At 36.2% G+C, this 27,372-nt stretch overlaps 2 protein-coding genes and 1 long non-coding RNA gene across 3 annotated transcripts; 2 read left to right on the top strand and 1 right to left on the bottom strand.

The window, feature by feature from the left end:
* Nucleotides 1-609: 609 nt before the first annotated feature.
* LOC118501357 lies at nt 610-3,641 on the bottom strand. Its single transcript, XR_004903998.1, has 3 exons — nt 3,631-3,641; nt 3,302-3,304; nt 610-716 (listed from the first exon to the last, which is right to left on the bottom strand). It is a non-coding gene; the product is annotated as an uncharacterized LOC118501357 (long non-coding RNA).
* Nucleotides 3,642-4,947: 1,306 nt separating this feature from the next.
* LOC114500261 (olfactory receptor 1030-like) lies at nt 4,948-5,886 on the top strand. The gene has a single exon (XM_028516905.2). It carries the CDS (start codon nt 4,948-4,950, stop codon nt 5,884-5,886), a length of 939 nt encoding a protein of 312 aa, XP_028372706.1.
* Nucleotides 5,887-12,580: 6,694 nt separating this feature from the next.
* On the top strand, nt 12,581-27,062 carry LOC114499892 (olfactory receptor 5M9). Its single transcript, XM_028516401.2, has 3 exons — nt 12,581-12,667; nt 14,142-14,769; nt 25,672-27,062. Exons 2-3 carry the CDS (start codon nt 14,177-14,179, stop codon nt 26,603-26,605), a joined length of 1,527 nt encoding a protein of 508 aa, XP_028372202.1. The 5' UTR covers nt 12,581-12,667; nt 14,142-14,176; the 3' UTR covers nt 26,606-27,062.
* Nucleotides 27,063-27,372: the final 310 nt, after the last annotated feature.

Genomic DNA, 27,372 nt, shown 5'->3' with positions numbered 1-27,372 from the left:
ATTGATGTTTCTCTCTCTCTCTCTCTCTTTCTCTATCTCCCTCCCTTCCCTCTCTAAAAATAAATAAATAAAATCTTAAAAAAATTTTAAAACCAAACAACCCAATTAAGAAATGAGCAAAGTGCCTAAATAGACATTTCTTCAAAGAGCACATACAGAGGAACAATAGACATACGAAAAGATGCTCAGTATCACTAATTATCAGAGAAATGCAAATTCAAGCCACAATGAGATACCCCCTTATACCTGTCAGAATGGCTATTGTCAATAACTGAAGAAACTAGTGTTGGCGAGGATGTGGAGAAAAGGAAACCCTCATACACTGTTGGTGGGAATGCAGAGGGATGCAGCCACTGTGCAAAACAGAACTTAGCTCAAACCACTGAAAATGAAACTTTTTTATGGCCCAGTAATTCCACTTCCAGGAATATATCCATAGAAGCCTGAAACACCAATCCAAAAGAATATTTGCAGCCCTGTGCTCACTGCAGTGCTATTTACAGTAGCCAAGATTTGAAGCATCCTAAGAGCCCATCAGTCAATGACTGGATGAAGAAAGCAGTGGTATATTTACAGAATGGAATATTACTTGGCTGTAAAAAATACCTTTTAAGACAGCATAGATAGACCTGCAGAGTATTATGTTAAGGGAAGTAAACCAGTCTGAGTAACACAAGTACCATATGACTTCACTTATGTGTGGAATCTCATGAACACTGCATTTTTAAAACTTTAAAGATTTTTCTTAAGTCCAAACACAAAAAGTAATATTTTTATTACAAAAGTTTACATTTTGTACCTTTATTCATTTTGTTCACTAGTTGTTTTAATTTTGTTGTCCTTTGTGCACATGACAGCATTTATACTTATCTTTTGGGTTTAGGTGGAAGTGTGTGGTTATTTGTGAACAATGAGTTTTATTATAATTCATATGTGTCTCTTCTCAATTGAGGAAAATATTGTTGGGCAAAGAAACCTTCAGTGGGTGTTTTGCTCTTTCCATGATGAGAAGCAAGGTTTAAGATTGAAGACTTAAGTACAGCTTCTTGAATGAGAAGATGTTGAATAGAACCAGCTGTCAACTTACAAAAGAAATGTAGAATTTTGTGTGATTCTTCTTTGTTTCCATCCAGGTCAAGATTCATACCACCTGTTAAAATAGTCACTTCCCACCTCTTATTGCTGAAATTAAAAAAACCCAACAAAACAAAACAAAAATAACATCATGATGTGGTAGGCAAAAGGTTGATTTTCAATTTATTTAAACCTGATTCTAAATCTCACTTTTATTATTTACTTTTCAATTGGTTAGCTTAGAATAGCTACCCTGTGAGGTCAGTTTATTCAATTACAAACCATGATTACTGACATGCATTTCACGAGAATTTTGTGAATATCAAATATTATTTGTAAGATATCTTTCCCTCAATTACATTTTAGGGCAACTATAACTATGCTCTGAATTCAGCTTGGTACTCAGTTTTAGGAAAGTTTGCAAACACTGCAGGCATAATAGAAACTATAAATTAAATGCAGTCCTTATATTTAGCATACACTTGTCAATTATTGTCTATGCTGTAGTCACTGGTGGGTATCAGGCTCTCATATTCCATGAGTTTTTCTCCTGGAAACTAATCATTTACACCTAGTGTTATTTAGTTAAGTATCCCATCAATATGAGAATTCCTTTAGCTGAAGAATATATTTTTTGTTTTTGTATTCTGAAGACTAAACAGCATTGAACTTTCTGCTAAACACATATTTTGTGTGAATTAGTTCAAGGGCAAACAACATAGGAAATCAGTTAGAGAACTTGAGGTGATGAAGAAAATTACTTGAATTCAGTTTCATGAGAAATTTTGTCTCCTGAGGATTGCAAATTTGGCTTTCATTATTTTATAAAATAGTTCACTACCAGTCATAGCAGGCAAATGGTTTAAATTTCAATGAAATATAAAATATGGAGTTGAGAAATTATAGTACTACCAATTAGTGTTTCTCTTCATGAAAATGCTCCCAACTGGGGTTTTAGTTTTAGTTGCTCCTTGAAACAGTTGGGGATTCTCCTGAGACAAAATGTTGATGTCATCAAGTTGAATATAAATCCTATAGTACTGGCAAGAATTTGCCCTTTGTGGTCACTAAGAAGACACTCATATTTTTGCAGGTAGGAAAGGAAATGTGTTGGCATGTTAGTTTTCAAAATCTAGCAATTCGTGTATTCACTTATTTAAATTGCATAGTCTTTTAGATTTTGATGTGTTGAAATAGGTAGTTTCATGGGAAATTTGCACAGACAGTGCATTGTTAATGAGAGAAAATCTATAGGTGCTTACTCAGCTCTGTCTTTCTCTTTATGTTACCAGTGTTTTTGAATCATGCTGGTAGAATTTGGTACTTTGGATCTCCAGCAGATGTTTCACTAGTATTAGTTTCAAATAATATTCTTTTGGGTTTTCCAATTACTTAATGTCTGGGTGTCTACTGTCATCAATTTCCACAAGAAAAAGACAATTTTAAAATGTAGGTCCATGTAGTTTGTTAATCATTTAAAATGTTTTTGACTTCTCAGAAATAAAGTATATGTTCAAATAGGCCTTTTATTGTAAGCATTAAATACATGGAGAAATTAGTTTCAGTATATGTAGCTATGAGGTTTAGACTAAAAGATCTCTAAGCCCTTTATCGTTCTCTTACTTATAGGATGCTGAATTATTTTCCAATATCCTTTTTCTGTCTAGGGCCAGTTTTTTTTTTTCCCACAGCCCATGTTTGTATTCCAAGGGAATTTTGTTTTCAAAGTACCTTTTTTTTTGATCCAGATACTTGAAATATAAGTCAGTCTGATTATGATCAGAGAAATGAACTGGGTCTGAAAGACCTTAACACAATTAGTTAGTGAGAAGGATTCTCTCTTTTGGCAGGTTCTGCATGCAATCACTTGGCTCATCATCAGAGTTGCTAACTGTGTCTGAGTGTGTGCTGTATTTCATAATGTTCAGCAGCAGCCTGACAGATCTCCCATGGACTGTACTTTTATATTAATTGTCTGTGTCATAGTCCTACAATTGTAGAATTAAAATATGGTTAACAATGATGATTTCCACTAAAATATGATGTGTGTCTATAGCCAGTGAGATCTGTGCAAAATTGCAGAGCTTTTAGATATTAAATCAGTGCTATAATCTAGATCTTGAACTAGAGAAGTTGCTCCTGGGCAGAGAGTTAAAGAAAAAAGCTCTTGGCTGCCCTCTGGCCAATTGAATCCCAATACCTACACACTATCTTAGAATCTTGTTACAAACTTCCTCCTGTTTTAGTTCGGGCACTGATACCCTGGCTACCTGTTCTCCTCACTCTTCCATCTGGTACCTTTTTAAGAATGTCTGGTGTGTCCTTCTCATGTATACTTCAAAAGAAAGAGCCAGTTTTATGATCCTATTTTATTCATATTTGTTTTCTCTAGTAGCTTACAGTGCAATCATTGGTTTAGGATAAGAAGCAATAATATTAGATAAATTGAATTTTAACATTTTTAGCAAGAGTTATAATATTTCTCCAAGCAGTCCACTCAGCTGACAGGAAGTGATAAACTCTCCTGGGAAGTAGCACAATAAAGAGGAAAAACACTAAACTAAGAACTATATCTGATTCCTCTGCTAGTGGTTCCATGTCTGATCTATGAGCTAGGGCCACAGTATTACATTTCCTGAACTTGAGTACTCAACCTTGTTGAACCTATTGCCTCTATCTTGTCCACCATCTTACTTCCGGTATCCAGTGCCATGGCCGGAACTTGAAATATGCCCAATAATCACTTGTTATAAGCATTCAAACATAAATAACCAAGTGGCTTACCAGATTTTATAAAGTGACTTAAAGAATTTTATGAACTATCAACTTTAATGTTAATAAGGTGGGTACAATTATTGAAAGACCTCATACTATTTAATAGCTAAGAAGATGAGATTTGCAATCAAAGATTCAAGAAACCATCTGTATTTCTGCACTGTGAGATGGTATTATGTAGTATCAAATCAAATAATACATGGACAGTGCTTTCATATGGTGCATGGAATAGAAGAACTCAACAATTGCTATTATTGTTGTTGCCTTGTTATATCTTCAAACACAAGTGAACCAGATCTATTAGTCTCACTTGCAGTCTTAGGGAAGGTAAAAAATGAAGTTCTACTCACTTTGACATTCCGAGTCTGTTCATGGGGTTTGAAAAGTTTACCTAGCCTCTGAGAAGTTCTCTGATAAAGACATTTGCTAATGTCAAAATCGTCTGAAAGAAAATTATAGTTAGATACAAATTTCAAGTTATGCTTCAATTTAAACTTCAATTTTATGATATGAAAATTTGTAAGTTTGTACTGGGTGAGATATATAATACACCAGTAAATAATAAATCTAGGAAACACGAGGTGAAGTTCTGATATCCATCATCTTGTCTGCTCAGAACTCATTGTTGTAGTGTTTCTCAGAATGAACTTTACCTGTGTTATCTTTCAATTCTTGAAAACCTTCAAGAAGGTTTCAAGTTCTTTCTAACCTTCTATGTGTGTATAAGAAAGAATGCAGACAAAACTTCTAAGCATTTCTGAATCTATATCACAATATTTTCTTTGACAAATAAGTTATTTAGATTTTTAAATTTCCCAAAGTATTGAGATAAATTTGAAATTTTATCTTTAGCCTGCAACTTAACTGCACAGTGTGATTACAGATGTAACCTGAATAAAAATCGTTTGTTGCAACATTTTCCTTGGTTATGGTATATAAGTTCATATCTCATTATGGAAATGCTACTGAGATCACATAACCAAGGCCTTTTGGATCTTTTTACAATATGTAACCTCATACAATATTCAGTGGTTAAAAAAATCCTTTTTTATCTCTCCTTAGATAATCCAACCAAAGCCTCTCATATGAGACAAAGAAATGTCTAGAAGAAACTACACTGAAGTGACAGAATTTATTCTCTTGGGCCTAACAAGTCGCCCAGAGTTGCAAGTTGCTTTCTTTGTGCTCTTCCTTGTGGTCTACATACTCACTGTGATAGGGAATGTGGGCATGATTGTTTTAATCAAAACCGATTCTCGACTTCACACTCCCATGTACTTCTTTCTCTCAAGTTTGTCTGTTCTGGATCTGTGTTTCTCCACAAATGTCACTCCCAAGATGCTGGAAAATTTCTTATCGGAGAAGAAGACCATCTCCTATGCGGGTTGCTTGGTGCAATGCTATATTGTCATTGCCGTGGTCCTCACAGAGCACTGCATGCTGGCTGTCATGGCCTATGACCACTACATGGCCATCTGCCATCCACTGCTGTACAGTAGCAAAATGTCCAAGCATGTCTGTGTTCACCTGGTCATTGTCCCTTATGTTTATGATTTCCTCCTCAGTGTGATGGAGACCTTGAGGACCTACAACCTTTCTTTCTGTGGGGCTAATGAAATCGATCATTTCTACCGTGCTGATCCTCCTCTTGTCAAACTGGCATGTTCTGACACCTACAGCAAAGAGTTATCAATGTACATAGTCGGTGGCTACAGCAATGTCCAGTCCCTCCTGATCATTCTCACATCCTACGTGTTCATCCTTGTCGCCATCCGTAGAAGCCGTTCTGCAGAAGGCAGAAAGAAAGCTTTTTCCACATGTGGCTCCCACCTGACAGTGGTCACAATTTTTTACGGAACCCTCTCCTACATGTATTTGAGACCTCCCACCAAGAAGTCCGTGGGGCAGGGAAAAATGGTGGCTGTGTTTTACACCACAGTGATCCCCATGCTGAACCCCATGATCTATGGCCTCAGGAACAAGGATGTGAAAGAGGCATTGAGAAAAGCAATAGGGAAACAAAAACTGGGAAAATAAAAATGCTCATCTGCCATTAAAAATATTTCTAGACACAGCAAGATATAATATTATTGGGTCAAACATCTCTTTTGAAGCTAGTTTAAAGCAGTGGCTGAAAATGGGAAGAATAGGAAGTAACATTGAGGCAGTTCATTCACATTCCTGTATCGGCTAGTGTCATTTTTTACAAAAAAAATAGTGGCTTAAACAAATCTAAATATTTACTTTGTTTTGTTTTATGGTCAGATCAAAGAAGTCTGGAGGTTATCAGTCTCCAACTTGTATGTCAGCTTTATCAGGTTTGGTCTCTGAATCTGTTCCAGCTTCTTTTACTCTAAGCAAGCCTTACATTTTTAAGGTCACCTTAAGATGTAAAGTGGCTGCTCAGAAGCCAGCCCACATGTGCAAATGATCTTCAATGTTCTACAGGAAATGTACTATACAACATGTTTTCTCATGTCTCTCCAGCCAAGCTTAACCATATCCTCAAACCTCCCTGTAAGAGAGTTTAGGAAATGTTTCTTCCAGGGTACTGGATTGGGCTAAAAGACAAGGGTTCTGCCATCACCTCATTAGCAAATAGCCATCTGCACTCCACTTTTTCAAAATATCTCATTTTCACTACTTACTCATTTAAGTAATAACTTCTTAACCCACTTCCAATGATTCCCAAGGTTTGAAATAAATAACCTTTTATTTCACAAGTGTTGTGAGGATCTTAGGTACCTGACAAGGTCTCCACAAACATTCCTGATGTCCTTGAGTGAAATCTCTCTTAACATATTTTGCCACATAAACATTTTTATTCTAGAGTCTCAGTATTATAAATCAGTAGGCTGTTACTTGCAGCATCATAAAAATGCCTTTAAATGTTTTTCAAATGCATTTGGCTCTTTTAGAAATCAAGATGTCATAAAAGATTTTGTTTCCTTAAGGCGGGTTGATGGCACACAATATCTAATTTCTAAACTTCCTAATTTTTTATGTGCTCAGGGACATTTTTAAAAACCACAAACAAGCCTCTATTAACAGCTATTTAGCTGAAGTTATTTTTATGAATCACGATGTTTGTTTTACTTGTGTTTAGATGTCCATATGGGCAGCATGGCTGACTCACATGCAAATAAGAGACTCAGTACCCTTCCTACCGTCAACCCCTTTATTCTCACCATTCAGCACATGTGGTTCTAATATGCCTTCAGCCAAATTACAATATACTACAATGCTTTGAGATTGCCCAAGCATGATCAAAATTGCTAATACTTGATTATTGAAGAACAAGGGTATGCTATGCTATAATTTTCTTACTTAGTCTCTCTGTCATTTGACATTATCCCTCAAAATGTCTTAACAACAAAGGAAAGGATGCAATTATCATCGGTGTCAGAAGAGAGGACTTGTGGTCTTCATGGACAATTGTCATGACAAGATTTTCATAGAGTGTGAAACTATCTAGTGTCAATGAATTCAAACTCAGGAATCAAGAAGCAGCTAGAATCAGATGACTTGCTGGTCTGAGAAGCCCATTCTCTGAACCTCTAAATACAGAATACAGAATACAGAAACATAGCTCTTTGGGCTCACAAGCTGAAGTACTATGGAATGAGAGAAATAACACTGTCTCCTGTCACATGTCTGTTTTACAAGATGAATAAATGTCGTCTGGAGGAAGATAAGATTTCTGGCTATCAGACCCCCATACATACCTACTTTTGGGTAGTCACACCCCACCCAGGGAAACTGGCACTGCCTTTACCCACCAATCAATATGTGACTCCCTCACCCCATCCCACTAACTATATAAGTTCTCAGGATAAAGGACCTGATGCTTTTTGCCACCCCTGCGTTTACCTATGCCCTTTGCCTATGCCTTTTACTCCCGCCTTGGCAAGGCCTGGTCTCCTCCATGGAAACATATCTCTAACAAACTTTGCCTGCATACTACTAGACTTGCTTATCTGTAGTTCTTTCCTGTGTGGACAAGAACAATTGAGTTTTTCCTGCAACAGTATTTAATATCCTATGATATTCACTTAAGATCCTATTTATGCCATACCTTATAATGACTATCAGATGGTGATAACAATCTTGTTGATGTTTTGGAATTTAGAGTGTATTTTCATAAATATATTTAAACAAGTTATTTTTAGGAAATTTGGGGAAAAGTGGAGATATATTTACTCTTTCTTTTTTCCCCCTTAAGTCTATGAAGGCTACGGTGCAATATACATTAACATCAATCATATAGTGAAAATGAGAGTCCTTTTGGGTCAGAAATTGAGATTTATAGTCTGTCCTGCTAATAGTTGCTGTGTAATAGAATGAGGTAATTAGCAGTGCAACTCTGGATCATGTTCTGGAGTCAGGAATCTATTCCTGGATTTATTGAAAGTGTGACCTTGAGTAAAGCACTGGAACTCTCTAAGACTAGGATTTTTTGCCTGTAAAAGTGAGAATAATATGAATATATCTTAGGAGATATTTGTGGGAATTAAATTAAATTGTTTGGAATGTGTTAACTTTAATAAGTGCATTATTGTTGCTATGATTAAGTTTCTAGTTTCCTTGTTTATAAACTAAGTTAAAGCAAACATGTTTTTCCTCCTTTGATGAATTACAAATTTAATTATAAGGAATAACACTTGTTTCCTCTTTCTGTGGAAAAGCCAAGTGACACAGACTGAAGTGCAGAACAAAAAATGCCCTTAAGCAGACTGAGTAACACTATCACCAATTTTATTGTGATGCAAACCCAAAGCAAATTCTGTAATTGATCCCAGGACACATCCAAACACATTGAATTGGGGGGGGGGATAAAATTGTGCAAATCTGTCAATTGGGACTACTGTAATAGCATAAACAATAGGAAAATTTAAAAAGAATAAATAATTAATTATTTAAAAATGACTCCTAATGGTGGCCTTCCTCCCTACGCCATCCTCCCCCGCTGCCAAAAAAGGAAATTCTACATTTACCTCTTCCTCCAGAGATGCACTTCCCCCAGGGCCATTTCTAGAGGAAGCTTCTTAATTACTTCTTTTTTCCTAAGGCAAAGATTTAAGGGAAATGTCTCTTATGGTCCTCCAGTTCTCTTCTGCCTGGTATGCATAAGCTGTTTTCCATTCTCTTTTTACTCTGCATCCTTACTGGGGGTATTTTTACACACACTCAGGTTGGTATACAAATGCATTTGTCTAGAACTGTCAGATGAAGGTTGCATCTTGGATATTATTTTATTTTATATTAATTAGGATTAATTATTCCTTAAATGTTATCTGTGTGTAGGTGTGCTGTTTATGTATGTGAAAGAGAAGAGAAGTGATTGCAAGCAAGAAAGTGAGAGTTTTTTGATAGAGATTTGATGATTTGATTATTACAAACTATTAATGGAAGCTACAATTTTCAGGAGTTCATTTAGTAATAATAATTATTTCTTGTGTATTATTGTGGTAATGTGTAATATTTCTTTTCATGATCATAAACACAGATGAATGATTACTATTATTGCTGTTACATCACATTAAGGCATAGAAAATCTAAAAACAACCAAACAAAAAAATAAAACTTCCCCAAGTTAATAAAATATCATGGACTAAGCATTTAACCAAGATGATAGAATCAGAAGTCTTCAATTGGAATATTGAATATTTTTTTCATTCCTCGCCTTGGGGAAAACATCTACCTTTATTGGTAACTTAATTTGAAATACAGAGTTTTACTCTATAAGAAATTTGAATGTATGTTTTTGCTTTTAGATGGTGAAGAAAAGTGCTTCTAAGATTCCCCAAATTCTACAGACCACATACCCCCTAAGATCAGACCTAACCCTTCTTCCACTTTCCCCAAAAGTTCACCATTGCTGTTAGTTGGCTAACTACCACTCAGTTTTTCTTGTGTTTCACCTTTGTAAAATAGCAACACTGCCATCTTTTATAGCCATTTTTTTGGGTGTGTGCTGAGTCATCTGTGGTACTGTACATTCACATATGACTTCCTAAATAAAAATTTCTCTCTCACGGAGCTTTGCAAAATGCAGAAGGTTGAGTAGCTCCGGCAGCCACAGGAATAGTCTGTTGATTCAGATGTGAGTATGATCTGTTGACATGGTGGCCATTTCTTTTTGAGCTACAGAATCTGTATTCATCCCTGTATTTTCTCTATGATCTATGATGGTGTCTAAAACATTTTTCATGTCTGTGTCAACCTTTAAAAATCCAATTTCTTTTTTTTTAATTTTTGTTTTAATTGTTGTTGCAGTACAATTTTGTATCTTTTACTCCCATCCCAGCCCACCCACCCAGCCCTCCCCTCCTACCTTCCATTTCCACCCACCACTAGTTTTTTATCCATGTGTCCTTTATACTTGTTCCTGTAAAACCTTCCCCTTTCCCCTGAAATTCCTCCGAATTTCTTCTTCTTTAGAAAACATGTTTCTTTTCAAAAGTTAAAACTTGAATAAAGTACCATGGTTTGGGTAGTTTGCAAATATATCTGTGATCTCTTTTTCCTGCTCCTGTTCCTTTGGATGGCACACATTCGCAGGCAGTTCACAGTGATCTTTCCATCATTCCAGACAAACACTCAAATGCAATTCCTCTTCCTCTAGGAGCTTTGAGAAGCATCTCCAAAACTGAAAACACAACACACTACAGAGCACATATACAACAAGGAGGAAAAATATTTTATCAAGTTGTTTTCCTGCTGAGTATGAGTTTCTTTTCTTTTTCTTGAATGCAGGGTAGGGTAAAAGTAGATTTACTATAGTTTGTACGTGAAACACAGAGTTTATTCTTGCATTACTATTGATTAATGATTGTATTATTTCCCCTGTGAACAAATGTAAACCTTCCCTTTTGCCCCACCCTGTATGTGAGAGCAATTTTTAACGGTGGAAGACAAAGTGTTAGTTTTAGCGTCAGTTTATGATTTTAGTGGACTTCAATATTTAAAAATTAGTTTAAGATTAAGTTTATGTTTATGTCAGAAAACGTCCACAAAAATTGTAAAGAGAAAAGATTGTCAGGAAGAACTGAGCCATCACAGGTCACAGACACCTGCAGAGTGGCAGTGTGCACAGCTCACCTCACACTGAGAGAGCACAGCCCCACTGTGCACCGTGTTCACTTAGCTGCTAGTCACATTACAACTGAGTCACATGTATAAGTCACCTGTATATCTTTGTTTGCCTTGGGTTATCATTTTTTACCTTTATGAAAGCTGTTTAAGTGCTATACACAATTACTGTTCATAAATCAGGACTTTTCTAATTAAAAAATGTTCACATTACAAATTTCCATTCTGATCTGATGCCATCCTTTATTTCTCAAAGACTCACAAATATATTTCTTTAAGGTTGTAGGTAGTTTAACTTTTGTGACATGAATGATAAATTGGTAGATAAATAATTTTGGCCAATTTATTAATACACAATCTATGAGTAGTAAGCTGAACAATAACAAAGTGCTATTGAGTTAGACTCTAAAATAATTTAAAAGAGCCCTGGCTGGCGTAGCTCAGTGAATTGAGTGCGGGTTGCGAACCAAAGTGTCGCAAGTTCGATTCCCAGTCAGGGTACATGCCTGGGTTTCAGGCCATGACCCCCAGCAACCGCACATTGATGTTTCTCTCTCTCTCTCTTTCTCCCTCCCTTCCCTCTCTGAAAATAAATAAATAAAATCTTTAAAAAAATAATTTAAAGGAAACTCTGATTTATGCACAGCAGATTGAGAGCCACTTTAATTTAGTGTGATCACATGTACTTTTTAACCTTTAGTTTATCTCTGCATGTCTGTGTATGCTTAAATCCAAAAGGTCCTTTCAAATTGAACATTAAAAATCTCTTGATACATTTAAACAGGGTGACTGGGTGTCTATGTATCCTTTTTAACCTGCAGGACCATGGGACACAGTTAAAAAATGTGAAGACCAATAAAAACAAAGCATTCCTCACATCTCCAATACAACAAGACAGGTTGTCTGCTTTGTCAATCAACAAGCCTCTCTAGACATGGACAAAGAAAAAGACTGAAGAGAAAGTGGAACTCTGCAGTGAATTGTCCAATGGTAAATATAAAAGAAACAATATAATTAGGGAATCTCCACCTGACTACCATCACAGTAATGACAGATTTACCTAAGAACATCACTGGCTGTTACCTAGAGGCTGAAAGTCTGAGGAGCAACATGGTATTCCCAGAGCACAGTCTCTTCCCCACCCCCACCTAAAAAATACACAGTAATGCTTAATTCTCATTAAGTAATAAGTCGAAAATACTTGTTGATTACAAGTATGGTGCTGAGACCTGGCAGATATCAAAGCCAAATGAGAATGACATCAATATATGTTATGTCTCCCTTGATGTGATAGAGGAAACACATTCCTTGGGCAATCATGCCCAAAATACATGAATGCTAGTAATTCTTAATGACAGAATAACAAATGGAAACAAAACCATTTTCAACAAACTCTCAGCTGGAAGCTTTTGGGAAATGTTGGTGTTGGGAAACAAAAACAGACTCAGATCCAGAGACCTGGCACCTAAAGGCAGGACACCCTTCTGGACTGGGCCTGGGACAGTGGGGCAAAAGAAAGAAGGGCATTTCTTTTCTCTGTCTGTCTCTCCCCCTTTCCCTCCTTTTCTTCCCAAAATTTGCCTAAGGGCTAATTTTTTAGCCCTTAGTTAATGCCTCAACTTTTCTTTAAGTAGCCCGAGACTCTGGAGTTATGCAGTCTTGGTCTGATCTACTTTGATTGTTAGCAGTCTCCTTTCTCCAGAGAAAACTTTCCTTTCCAAATGAGGTGAATGGGAGGTAGTGCATCACCTTTGTGTACACATCTGTTTATTCTCCCTATGGCAGTGAGATTTATCTTGTTGCCTCTTCTTGTCTTTCCTGGTCACTACCCAGAGATACCTATGGATAGGGCCCATCAAATTGTAATTGAACAAAGTGTAGTTCTGGAGGTTAAAACAAGAGTTTTTGGAACAATATTGTGTCTTAGAAATGATATTTAACCTTGAAGGGCACGGCACCATTCCATCACACATTCATTGTGCCATTGAAAAGCTGTCTCAAGATTCTTATGGGATAGAATTACAGTCTGTGTTCCATGTTCACTGAGGCTGATGGGCCCTCTCTCTCTCCTCTATTCCTGAGAAAAGTCAGTGCAAGCTAAACTAAAATTAATAGATTTTTTTTGCCATAAAACTTCTCATGGTGTAATTTTACTAGGTAGATTGTGTGTCTCTAAATGATTGGATAGGATATAAAGATTTCTTATTATTATTTGATGAATGGACACTTGTGGATTTTTCTTTATAATCCCTAATAACATTATAAGAGAAACTAGCATTTTCTTAGGAAAATAATTTGTAAAATATTGTTCTGGAGAAAGGTGCATGTGATACAACCTAGAATTGGAAAATAAATTTGCAAAACATCCAGGAAGCTTTCTTATAACTCCAATGGATCTCAAAAGAAGAGTCAAACATTTCTTACTTTCTTCCCTTGGTGTAACTCTGTAAGAGTGTATCATGGTTTCAGAACATTTACTTACCTAATACCACTATAAGTAGTAACACTAATCTCCTTGTTTTTACTTATTTTTGAATCTCCAGGACACTACAGTAGATTCTACCTAGTAGACTGTAATTACATGTGATATGCAAAAGAGTCAGTAAACAGGAAATATGTATAATGTATGAATACATATGAACATGAATAAGTGCTTCACCATTTTAACTTTGTTTTGATGATGACTGTGATTAGTTTCTGTCACTTCAGTTTAACTGAGTACAAGTGTGTGATTAGATTAAAAATATTTTTTTATCTGGCATTTGTAGCTGATGGTTCATTTGATTAATTGGCTTTCTTATGAAGAATATATTTATAATAACAAAGAGATGGTGTAAAAATTTATTTTTGACTTATGATGAAAAGAGAAATATAACTCTCTATCAATATCTAAAAAATGTGAAACTACCAAAACATGCCAGCATTGGAAAGGAGAGATGTCTAAAAGGTAGTCTTGGAATCTGGCTAATCACAATATTTAATACTAGCATGTTTTAATCACAATAGTTAGTGTAACTGTTATATAGTAGAGCCCATGTATTTATTCATCTTAGTGACTACCAGAGATCTGCTGAAAATAATGGAAAAAGCAGTCATAGATATGTAACAAGGAAAACAACAAAAGTGGGACTCCATAAAAGTATAACTTAATAAATAATTAACACTTGGTTTTCAAATTTATTTCCTTTTTGTTATCACAGAGATTTGTGACTAACACTGACCTAGAACTGGGAAAATGCTCAACTTCACTGATGTGACAGAGTTTATTCTTTTGGGACTAACCAGTCATCAGGAATGGCAAATTCTCTTCTTCGTCATTTTTCTTGTGGTCTACATTATCACCTTAGTGGGCAATATTGGCCTGATTTTGTTAATTAAGGTCAGTCCACAGCTCAACAGCCCCATGTACTTTTTTCTCAGTCATTTGTCATTTGTGGATGTGTGGTTTTCTTCCAATGTTACCCCTAAAATGTTGGAAAACCTGTTATCAGAGACAAAAACTATTTCTTACAATGGCTGTTTGGTACAGTGCTTCTTCTTCATCGCCCTTGTCCATGTAGAATTTTTTATCCTTGCTGTGATGGCCTTTGATAGATACATGGCAATCGGGAAGCCTCTGATCTATGGCAGCAGAATGTCAAGGGTTGTCTGTATTCGACTGATCTCTTTCCCTTACATATATGGTTTTCTGACTAGTCTGGCAGCAACATTATGGACTTATGGCTTATACTTCTGTGGGAAAATTGAGATCAACCACTTCTACTGTGCAGACCCACCTCTCATCAAAATGGCCTGTGCTGGGACCTTTGTCAAAGAGTTCACCATGATCATACTTGGAGGCATTAACCTCTCATACTCTCTGACTGTAGTTGTCACTTCTTATCTGTTCATTCTCATCGCCATTCTACGAATGCACTCAGCAGAAGGGAGGCGGAAGGCCTTCTCCACCTGTGGGTCCCACTTGACAGCTGTCACCATATTTTATGGGACTCTCATCTTCATGTACCTCAGACGCCCCACAGAGGAGTCTGTGGAGCAGGGGAAAATGGTGGCTGTGTTTTACACGACAGTGATCCCCATGCTGAACCCCATGATCTACAGTCTGAGGAACAAGGATGTGAAAGGGGCTGTGAACAAAGTGATGAACAGAATATGTGTAACAAATTAAAATAAAATTGAGTGAATTTTGTCTTCTATGTTATATTTGTCAGCAGATTGTGGCTTAGTACATAGCTAAAGACCTTTTACAGAAGATAGAGACTGTACATTGAAAAGAAAAAAAGAAAGACTCACATTACAAGAAAAATAGTAGATTGACCCATTTCTGTTGATGTAAGATGTGAGGATAACTAAAACTTCATAAATTAACTAATGAAAGGTTATTTGAGTCAAAGTTCACTAGCACACTAATTGCAATTGTCCAAATTCTTAGCTAGAATGAACTGGTTTTGTTTATCTTATTAAATGCATTAGATGAATTTGGGAAATATCAATGTGCTTATTGAGAGAGTAAACTGGGGTAGAAAAAAATAGTATGTTTTATTTAATTTTTTAGAATGAGAACTTACAATATTCCTTGTAAAGTTTGTGAGATTCTGTGATGTTTAGTGCTTTTCTGAATATGAAGTGCAGGTGTGTTTAATGACAACTACTTTGAAAATAACAATCTTATGGTATTTAATTCCTATTCAACTTTTTGGTTTTTAAGAGATACAACATGATGTCTCTCTTTTACAGATTCTAATGACTTCTGTCATTCATCCCCAAAGTTGCCAAACACCACACTGTGCACGTGTCATGTGCCTCTGCCAAGGGTGTCCAGTCTGAATGAAGAGTGGGTGGGACTCCTGGATGGATGGGCCATTTTGAAAGCACTGATCTCCAGATTCCACTTAACACATTAAAATGATGCTGACATGGAATATTATGCACATCTGTGTCAATACAGTACTTAAATATTTTAAAATAATTTTTGCATTTGAAAGAAGTAACATTTAGGGTGTTCTCTTTCTTATTACCAATAACCTGTCCTGCCAGGATAGTGTTAACATGATTGGGATCTCTGTTTTGCCTCATTTTGTGAAGTACCAGCATGAAGCAACAACTTGACAACTAGAACTTCCTTAAAGGCTCTTTGTCCTCAGTAGCTGCACAAATAACGTGATGTTTTGTTGCAGACATGCATAACTACAGAAATGTAGTTCACAGATTTAAACTACACATTTAAGTAACTACAAATTTATCTGCAAAGATAAAAAATATAAAATTATATGGTTGCAACATGAGGAAAAACATTTTTCATTATCTGTTTCTGTTCTTATTTTCTCCAAGGGAAACCCAAAATGCATATGAACTCATTTCCACATACACACATATATATCATGGGCAACTCCTCAAAGCTATTCACATATAAATAAACCATTAATTTAGATTAAATTGTAGTGTTGCTGTGTCTCTGATTACAAATCATAAGCTCCATAAAGAATTTAAGATCTAACTTCTGTAATATTACTTTTGGAATGTGTTACAAGTAATTTCTTTTGAAATTAAAAGCGTTTATTGTTGAACTCTTGATAAGCCGTGTTATAATATACTTCACAATATAATATGAAAGCATTTTTGATGCGATCACTGGCTGGCAGTGACCCTGGAACACTGTGGATGACTCATCAACACTTGAGAAAAACATACACAGAGACAACCAAGTCCTGTCGGGAAGTAGGAACGAAATGGCCACTGTCTCTGGTGGGGAGAGAGTGCACCCCGTTCCCCCTCTGGAGAGGCTTTTTATTGGTTTCATTTGCATAGAAATTTAGGTAAAGCTCATTAAACATTGCAGGGAAGTAGGATCAAACCATAGATGACAAGAAAGTCTGAGGGCCTATTTTGAGTCAGGATCAAAGAGCTGTAAAACTTTGAGTAACAGACTTACTTCTTGTTTGGACCCTTATCATTCTACTGAGCATTCTAAACAAAGCAGGTTTCACAGGATTTTACATATTCTTTCTTAGGCCTGATCACCCAGGGAACCTGCCCTTTTCAGCACAGAGCTGCACCACCCTGTCATTGTTTCAGGCTTAGGTGGAGCAAGGGAACTAAGGCAACCAAGAGATAAGGAGATTTTCTCCCAGAGGATGAGGACTCAGGCTATGTCAAGGCCGAGGGGTGAGAGTCCATAACCCCTTTTTACTGTAACCCCCAAAGTCCTTTCTTGGGGGCGTCCCACGTGATCATGCCTGTCCTAGATGGTCCCCCGCTTTGGGGAATCTTATACATCATTGGCTAACCGACCAAGCATTGGGGTTCAGTTATGAATGAAGCAGCAGAAGCAGCGCTCCTGCCAGGGAGATAAGCTTTTGTCTCCTTGCTGGCTTAGGGTCCAAGGCCACTCCCTCAGCCTTAGCCTTGGCAGGGGTTACAGCTTCTGATTCCAGGCAGGGCGGTCCCCAACACATTTTAGTATTCATAATCTGTTAGCAGGTAAATTTGGATAACCTTTGTTGCTTCTGTTTTTCAAAGGCTAAATGCTTTCCCAACTGACTTTTTGAGAGAATTACTTTAATGTTACATGAAGAATGATGGCACCCAAGATCAATGTTAAGTCATGTTCCAAATTTTAAATTAATTTGTGTTGGTGGACAGTGTGGGGGGTGGGGACAGCATGAAAGAAGGTGAAGGGATGAGCCAAAGAGCCTATCCTCACACACAGACATAGTGTGGTGACTGTCTGAGGGAAGGGGGGTGGCAGAGGCTGCATGGAAGGGGGCAAAGGGGAGGAAAATGGGGACATCTGTAGTAGTGTCAACAAGAAAAGTCAAGTTTAAAAAAAGAGAAAGGGAAAGCTAAAATAATTAGATCACTGAAAATTTAGAAAGTTAATTTGTGAGTGGCTTTGGAGTATTCAATTTCTGTTATTCATCTAGTTAATTTTTAGGTTGCAGGCTATTATGTCCAATATTTCTTCTGGTTCATAATTTCCACGAGCTGGCAGAACTTAAAAAGAAATTTTGACATTAGCTGAAAATTCAGGATATTTCTAGAAAACACTTTTTAAGATCGATTTTATTGTTACAGTAATTTCTACATTTATCAACTTTGTTATATTTCAACATCTTCCCTTGTCACTCTTTCATGCTCTTTCTGTCTCTAACACACACACACACACACACACACACACACACACACACACACTTTCTTCTTTTCAAAACTACATTTTCTGAAAAGGGTACATAATATATAATAATAGCCTGGTACGAAAATTTCATTGGATGCATTTTCTCCATAGTAAATTAGGAGGAACTCAGGAATTCTGGGTACTTGGGAACTGAAGAATTCAGGAGAAAACTGCTTGAGCACAACTATGTCTATAATTTTTCAGGTTACACTGAGGTAGTATACAGTTTAGAGTTTATGAACAAGTCAAGGTAGCATTCTGGGTCTTCATCTGGGTAGCTATCTAAACCTGGTAGAAACACTTAATCTCATAGTTACTTCCCCTATGCATATTTTCATTCTTCAACATATGGATAGTATTAGTCACAACAATAGAGATGGTGGGATCATACTTATAAAGTGTTTAGAGGTGAAATTGCATAATTTCAGTTTTTTGAGTGTGTCATGTGAAACAGGCATTGTTGTGAAAGTTATCCATATGTCAACTGAGATCTTTAAGTCACACTGCAACGTAGTAGTTTCCTCACTCTGCAGGTAAGTATGGAGCTTGGGAATTGTTACTTTTTCACAGTCATGTAGTTATAGTGGTAGAACTATGGTTTGATTCCTGATATGTCTGACCAAAGTTGATGCTTTACTGACTTCCCGAAAAGCCTAAACTGCACAAGCCAAAATGCTCTACAATTGACTACTTCATGAAGACCTTTAATTGTATACTTTCTCCCTAAATGTTTCCAAGTGACCTATACTTTTGATGCTTCTGGCACCTGTAAACAAACAAAAAAGTAAGCACAGGGCATGGGTTGCTATGATCATGCATCCTGACACATGATGTTTATTAGAACTGTAATACAATAGAAAAGAAAGTGACTGCTTAAAGTTTTGCATAATGCAAGCCAAGAATATTTTTCTGACGTGCATAAGCACCAAAGTGTGAATGAAGGAGGACAGAACAAATATGAAAGTGAGAGATTGTACTATGGTATCAAAAATTTTTATTTCTTAATTTTATTAAAATAATTGTTTTTCCAATTAACACCCTTTAGCTTCTCCTACCCCTGAGATGTTTCTAGAATTGTAATCATTATTTCTTTCATAATTACCTGGATTGTTCCTTGGGGGGAGATGCTATTAATGTTCCAGATTCCATTATAAATTGTAATAAATTATCATCTGCTTGTCTTCTCCGTTGAAGGTAGGTCCTTAAATTGTATTCTGTGCAATACAGATGAATGCAAGTCTAATTTTTATCCCTATTTTGAAGAGAAGACTGAAACCTTATTTGTAGATTTATTTGTTATTACAGTGTTTAATTTTGTGAAATTATATTACTGGTAAATATTTTTATTTTTATTCAGAGTTTATTCAAAACTTCCTAAGACTGATCTTGCTAAAATAAGTATGTACAAAATTTATTATTACTCATTTTTCATTCATTCATTATTCTTTACAAATTCCATTGATTTGCACATTATTATTTTAAAATATACGTTAATGAAGTTTGAGGATATTGTGTCAGTAAGTACGATTGCACAAGTAATTTTTCTTCATGAAAAAATTCCAGAAAGATTAATAAAAGTGAATTTGGTTTTTTATTTATAAATTTCACATTCTGTATTTTTAATCGTTTTCATAGATGATGCACGCTTGTGCAATAACCTAGCTCTACCTCAGAAGTGCCTTGCTTATCTGATCCTGGGTCTCTGGGATTACCGAAGCAAGGGAAGATAGGGAGAAGCAGAGGTCCACTATCTCTGTAGTTCAGCCTGTTCTAGGGTCAAACTAAGCTCTTTCCATCCAGGGTTTCATATTAAAAGGATAGGTTTATTCAGTCTTGGAGGATAATCAAACTGAATTTTTAATGTTTAAAAATAGAATAATAGGTTATCAGAGAGGTAGCAATATAAGGCTATTAGGGGGTACCACCCTGGAGTTAAATTAATTGGCTTGTACTTCAGTCCGGTCAATTGGTAGATGTCTGGCCCATGGAGGCTTTCCTGGCTTTCAGTGAACTTGTTTCCTCATATGTAAAGTGACAGTGCTAATAGAACCTGTTTGTAACATTTGCATGCAAGAGGTTTCCTGAGCCTTCAATAAAAGTGAATATTCTTACTAATGTTATAAAGTTGAGATGCTTGTCACTAGAACATTTTTTCTCAGAGGGTTTTAATAATATTGGAATATTATAATACATTATATGAAGATCTAGGTATCTGGACACTTTTTGAAGAAATCATATGTGTGAATATCTCTGAATATTTGTTCTATGTAACATCTGAGCTAGGCATTTTAAAGAGCCCCGGGATGAATGAGGTAAACTCTACTACCACAAAGCCAGTAATTATGTGTAGAGGAAGAGAAATAAACACATCACACAAGGACTGAAACAAACTTAGAGAAGTAGTATTAATTTATGTTTTCTGATACTTTGATGCCTTTTATATGTTTTATACTGACAATGAGATAATAGTAGCATTAACCAAAGCGAAACTCTGTTCATTAGAGAATTATGGGATCCTCCAGCGAAGTCAGTAATGTTTACACAGAAAAACCCCTGATCTGAGCTTTCATCTGCCTAAGCATTTCCGCACTTATAAAGAGCAAAACAGATGAGATACAATCATGGAACTCTACAGGAAGGGGAAACTGAGATCAGAACTGAGGCTGCAGTGTCTCGTCTGCAAGGTGCTCAATTCATTTTATGTATTATATATTTAATTTATGTATTAAGCATTTCAGCGGTAAGAAAATAGTTTATTGAGATTAATGAACTTCTCAAATGGGCCCTGCTAATAATGGAAGGTGCCATGATATCATCAAAGAATTCATGCGTTTTTTTAATATATAAAGGATTGCCTCTAGCAGCACTCTTTGTGAACATGCCAGGCTAATATTTCCTCTCCTGAGCTTTTGCATTTGCATCCACTGCTTCCTTCATATTTCTACACAGCTGGCTACTTCTCACTGACTCAGTGGTCACCTCCTCAGAGAGATCATTTTGATGAGTCTGTCTGTACTCCGCCTCCCCTTATTTCCTAGCCTTTTTTAGAATGTTATACATGTGTTTTTGTTTCTTTTCAGAAGCTTTAGATTGCTCATCATTTTCTAGGCTCTACATGCCTTGCTTACTTTTAGTGTGTTTCTTCTTTTTGGGAGAATTTTAATTTTTTCAATTTTTCAATTTATTTATTTATTATTTTTTTATTGTTGTTCAAGTACAGTTGTCTCCATTTTGCCCCCATGACTCTCCCCCATCCCACTCACCCCCATTCCCATCCTTAATCCTGATCCCTTTTGGCTTTGTCCATGTGTCCTTCATGTATGTTCCTTGACCACCCTTCCCCTTCTGTCCCTTGTTACTCCCCTTCCCCCTCCCCTCTGGTTACTGTCAGTTTGTTCTTTGCTTCAATGTCTCTGGTTATATTTTGCTTGCTTATTTGTTTTGTTGATAAGGTTCCACTTAAAGGTGAAATGATCTGGTATTTGTCCCTTACTGCTTGGCTTATTTCACTGAGCATAATGCTCTCCAGTTCCATTCATGCTATTGAGAAGGATACGAGTTCCTCAGTACTTTCTGCTGTGTAGTATTCCATTGTGTAAATGTACCACAGTTTTTGATCCACTCATTTACTGATGGGCACTTAGACTGTTTCCAGCACTTGGCTATTGTAAATTGTGCTGCTATGAACATTGGGGTGCATAGGTTCTTTTGAATTAGTGTTTCAGGATTCTTAGTGTATAATCACAGCAATGGAATTGCTGGGTCAAAAGGCAGCTCTATTTTTAGTTTTTTGAGGAAATTTCATAATATTTCCACAGTGGCTGCACCAGTTTACATTTGCACCTAAAGTGCACTACCGTTCCCTTTTCTCCACAACCTTGCCAGCACTTGTTTGTTGATTTGTTTATGTTGACTATTCTGACTGGTGTGAAAGAGTGTCTCATTGTGGTTTTAATTTGTATCTCTCAGATGGATAGTTATGCTGAGCATTCTTTCATATATCTCTGGGCCCTCTATATGGTCTCCTTGGACAAGTGTCTGTTTAGGTCTTTTGCTCATTTTTTAATTGGATTGTTTGTCTTCATGGTGTGAAGTCATGTGAGTTCTTTATATATTTTGGATATCAAACCCTTGTCCAAGGTATCGTTGGCAACTGTATTTTCCCACACAGTTGATTCCCTTTCATTTTGGTGCTGTTTTCTTTAGCTGTGTAGAAGCTTTTTAATTCAATGAAGTACCATTTGTTTATTCATTCCTTAATGTCCCTTGCTCTAGGGGATATATCAGTGAAAATATTGCTATGTGAAATATCTGAGATTTTCCTGCTTGTGTTTTCCTCTAGGACTTTTATGGTTTCATAACTTATATTTAAGTTTTTTCTACATCTTGAGTTTGTGTATGGTGTAAGTTGGTGGTCAAGTTTTATTTTGTTGCATGTAGCTGTCCAGGTCTCCCAACACCATTTGTTGAAGAGGCTATTTTTACTCCATTTTATGCTTCTGCCCCCTTGTTGAATATTAATTGAGCATAGAGGCATAGATTTATTTCTGGGCTTTCTATTCTGTTCCATTGGTCTATGTGTCTGTTCTTATGTCAGTACCAGACTGTTTTAATTACTGTGGCCTTGTAATATAGTTTGTTATCAGATATTGTGACCCCTCTTACATTGTTCTTCTTCCTCAAAGTTGCTGTGGCTATTTGGGCCATTTATGACTCTATACACATTTTTGAAATGTTTGTTCTATATCTGTGAAATATGTCATTGGAATTTTAATAGGGATTGTGTTGAATCTATAAATTTCTTTGGGTAGGGTGGATGTTTTGATGATGTTGATTGTTCCAATCCATGAACACAGTATATGCTTCCATTTGTTTGTGTCTTCCTTAATTTCTTTCTTCAGTGTTGTTTAGTTCTCTGAGTACAGGTCATTTACTTCCTGGTTAGGTTTATTCCTAGGTACTTTATTTTTCTTTTTGCTATAGCAAATGGGATTTTTCCTGATTTTTGTTTATGATATTTCATTGTTGGTATAAAATGGGAAAATTCCTAGAAAAATATAATTTTCCAAAACTTAATGAAGATGAAGCAGAAAGCCTGAACTGACCAATAATATCTGGTGAAATTGAAGCAGTAATCAAACAACTCCAGCATACAAAAGCCTTGGACCAGATGGTTTCACAGGAGAATTTTATAAAACATTTAAGGTAGAGCTAATCCCTATCCTTCTCAGACTATTCAAAAAATCCAAAAAGAGGGAAAACTCTGAAACTTTTTTTTTGAGGCCAGCATCATCCTAATCCCAAAACCAGCTAAAGACACAACAAGGAAATAAAATTATAAGCCAATATTGCTGATGAGAATAGATGCTAAATGTTAAAAAAAATGACAAACTGCATTCAGCAATACATTAAGTAGGTCATACTCCTTGATCAAGTGGGATGCATCCTAGGGATGCAAGGATGGTACAATATTTATAAATCAATAAACATAGTACATCAAAAGGAAAGATAAAAATCACATGATCATATCAACAGATGCAGAAAAAAACATTTGATAAGGTACAGCACCCATTTATGATACAAATATTCAGCAAAGTGGTAGTAGAGAGAGTATATCTCAACATAATAATGACCATATGCAAGAAACCTGTAGCCAACATCATACTCAATAGGCAAAAACTATAAGCTTTCTCACTAAGATCAGGAACAAGACAAGGATATTCACTTTCACCACTTCTATTCAACATAGTATTGGAAGTCCTAGCCACAGTGATCAGACAAGAAAAAGAAAAATAAGGCATCCAAATTGGAAAGAAGAAGCAAAAATATCATTGTTTGCAGATGACATGATACTATACATAGAAAACCCAATAGACTCCATCAAAAAAGTACTCGACCTAATATGTGAATTTGGCAAAACAGGGGGATGCAAAGTCAATATTCAGAAATGAGCATGCTTCTCTTTAAAATTTATTTATTGTTGTTCAGTTAAGCATGTCATGTGTTTTCCCTGTTGCTCTCCCCTAACCTGTCCCACCCCTCCTCCAAAAGTCAATTTCCCCCATTGTCTGTGCCCATGATTCTTCTTATCTTATTAGTAAGCTATTCTTCTGTCACAGCAATTCCATCCTTAAATTATCTTACTTGTATATTGATTACTTATACATTCTCAACAAGAATAAAGTGTAATGGAATGCAGACTCTTATCCACTTTGTTCACCCTCATATTTTTATCTACAAGTATTACTTGTAGATGCAACAAATATATTTGACATGTAATTAGCTTTGATATTTGTAAAATAAATTAATGTAAGCAATTGCAAACAGGCCCATTTGTAATTCAGCAATATACCCTTTAAATACTATTATTGTGCAGAGCTTAAATTCTCAAGATTGTGCTAATCCTATATTTAGATCCTTGAGAACTCATGGTAAGTGTTTAGTTCTTGGAGAAGAGCAGTAAAACAGGAATATGTTGTTTGAAGAGTTTTTTCTTGCAGTGACACCAAACTTAGATATGGATAATAAGTCATGGTTCCCTGAAATGAGACATGCTAGTCATTAAAACATGTTACTTAAACTTTACCCCAAGACATTTATTGATGTGATTTTGATAGTGAGTGCTAGGTGATTAGACCACTTGTAGTTTCCTTTTCTGAGATAATTGTACAACTGAGAGAGCCTATGCTGTGAAGTCCCTCTTACCTCACCCCTGCAAACAGTGGCAATCAGACAAGCATAACGTTAGCTAAACAAAATAAAATATGACTAGAAATTTCATATTAGGAAGCCTGTGATGTCATATGCTGGCTTAAGTGGGACAAATATGTTAATAACTAGATTGTAACACCAGTGTGTTGAGACACTAGTTGAAGATTCTGACTACAATTATTTTTTCAAAAATCCATGTACATATGAATATTGAACACTTTTTTTAAATAAACCAGTCCATATGGAATAGGATTTAACCATTCTTTGACAACCTTCAGTCTGACTTTAGTCATATTTGTTCCCTGTTATTTTTTTAAATTTTATTTATTTATTTATTTATTTTTAGAGAGGGAAGGGAGGGAGGAAGGGAGAGAGAGAGAGATAGAGAAACATCAATGTGCGGTTGCTGGGGGTCATGGCCCACAACCCAGTATTGTACCCTGGCTGGGAATCGAACCTGAGACACTTTGGTTCCCAACCCACACTCAATCCACTGAGCTACGCCAGCCAGGTGTTCCCTGTTATTTTAACATTAGTGTCATAATCTCCCAAAATATAAAGGCCTATTTTTAAAATGCATTAGCAACTACTGTAATTTTTTCTTTTACAAATAGAAAACTGATAAATATTGATGGTAACTACTTATAACACCTGTTAAAGAAAACAATTATGCCTATATATTCTTATCTTGGACATTGTGAGAAATTCACATCAATGTTTAGATTATTTGAATTAGAAAAAAGATAAATGTGACTTAAAATTTCAAAAATACAACAAACCCATTTATATTTTCTATTATTTTTAATTTCTCCACAGACTTTAACAGACTGAGTCTATGTGACGACAATGCCAAATTTCACGGATGTGACAGAATTTATTCTTCTGGGGCTAACCAGTCACCAGGAACTTCAAGTTCTTTTTTTTGTGGTGTTCTTAGTAGTTTACATAATCACTCTACTAGGAAACATTGGTATGATCATTTTGATCAGCATCAGTCCCCAGCTTCAGAGCCCTATGTACTTTTTCTTGAGTCATTTGTCTTTTGTGGATGTGTGGTTCTCTTCCAATGTCACCCCCAAAATGCTGGAAAACTTATTATCAAAGACAAAAACCATTTCCTATGCAGGGTGTCTGGTGCAGTGTTACTTTTTCATTGCCCTTGTCCATGTGGAGGTCTATGTCTTGGCTGTGATGGCGTTTGATCGCTACATGGCCATCTGCAACCCTTTGCTTTACAGCAGCAAAATGTCCAGGACTGTCTGTGTCCGGCTCATTTCTGTGCCCTATGTCTACGGATTCGCTGTTAGTCTAATATGCACACTATGGACATATGGCTTGTACTTCTGCGGAAACTTTGAAATCAACCACTTCTATTGTGCAGACCCTCCTCTCATCAAGATTGCCTGTGGGGGCATCCACATCAAAGAATACACAATGATTGTGATCGCTGGAATTAACTTCACATATTCCCTCTCAGTGGTCCTCGTCTCCTATACCCTCATTGTCATAGCTGTGCTACGCATGAGCTCTGCTGATGGAAGGAAGAAAGCCTTCTCCACATGTGGGTCCCACTTGACAGCTGTTACCATGTTTTACGGGACTCTCATATTCATGTATCTTAGGCGGCCTACCGAAGAATCTGTGGAGCAGGGGAAAATAGTGGCCGTATTTTACACCACGGTGATCCCTATGTTGAACCCTATGATCTACAGTTTGAGAAACAAGGATGTGAAAGAGGCAGTCAACAAAGCAATCATTAAGGCAAACTTGGGGAAGTGAAACTACAATAGTTATTTTTGTGGTGTGTTGCTACCTATTATAAATGCCCAGGCATAAAAGTCCTAGCTCGAAAAAGATTTTCTAAAGACACCTCTTACACATGATTAAAGGCTTAAACTAATACAGTGATGCTTTACCCCAAGAATAGACTTGAATGGTTAGCTTACTTCATCTTCTATATGCAACCATATTATTGAATCTGAATATTAATGTCATTCACAGTGTATACAAGATTGTGCTAAGTGTAGTCATTGGAAAACTAATAAATAAGTTTAGATAGAAAATGTTAATTTGGAGGCACTCTTGTTGAAATCAAACATAGTTTCCTATGATATATTTTGCATATATATTTCATGAGAGAAAGAACAAGTAAGAATTCATCTCTTTTCTATGAATACAGGAAGCTGATAGACACTGATTTACCAAAAAAGTATTCTATAGTGTTATGTACACATGGATTTTTTAAATGTCTTTTTTCTTAGATTTTATTTATTTATTTTTAGAGAGGGAAGGGAGGGAGATAGAGAGAGAGAGAGAAACATTAATGTGCGGTTGCTGGGGGTCATGGCCTGCAACCCAGGCATGTACCCTGGCTGGGAATCGAACCTGGGACACTTTGGTTCCCAGCCCATGCTCAATCCACTGAGCTATGCCAACCAGGGCTTACACATGGATTTTTAAAAATGAAATTGTTTTCAGGATCTTCAACTACTATCTCAATACAATCATAAGATTTGTCCTCAGTATGTATTGTTTTATAGTAAATA

This window comes from Phyllostomus discolor, chromosome 6 (assembly GCF_004126475.2).
Source record: "Phyllostomus discolor isolate MPI-MPIP mPhyDis1 chromosome 6, mPhyDis1.pri.v3, whole genome shotgun sequence".
Classification (NCBI taxonomy): Eukaryota; Metazoa; Chordata; class Mammalia; order Chiroptera; family Phyllostomidae; genus Phyllostomus; species Phyllostomus discolor.
Note: the sequence above shows the minus strand (reverse complement) of the source record. Positions and strands in the feature narration are given on the sequence as shown.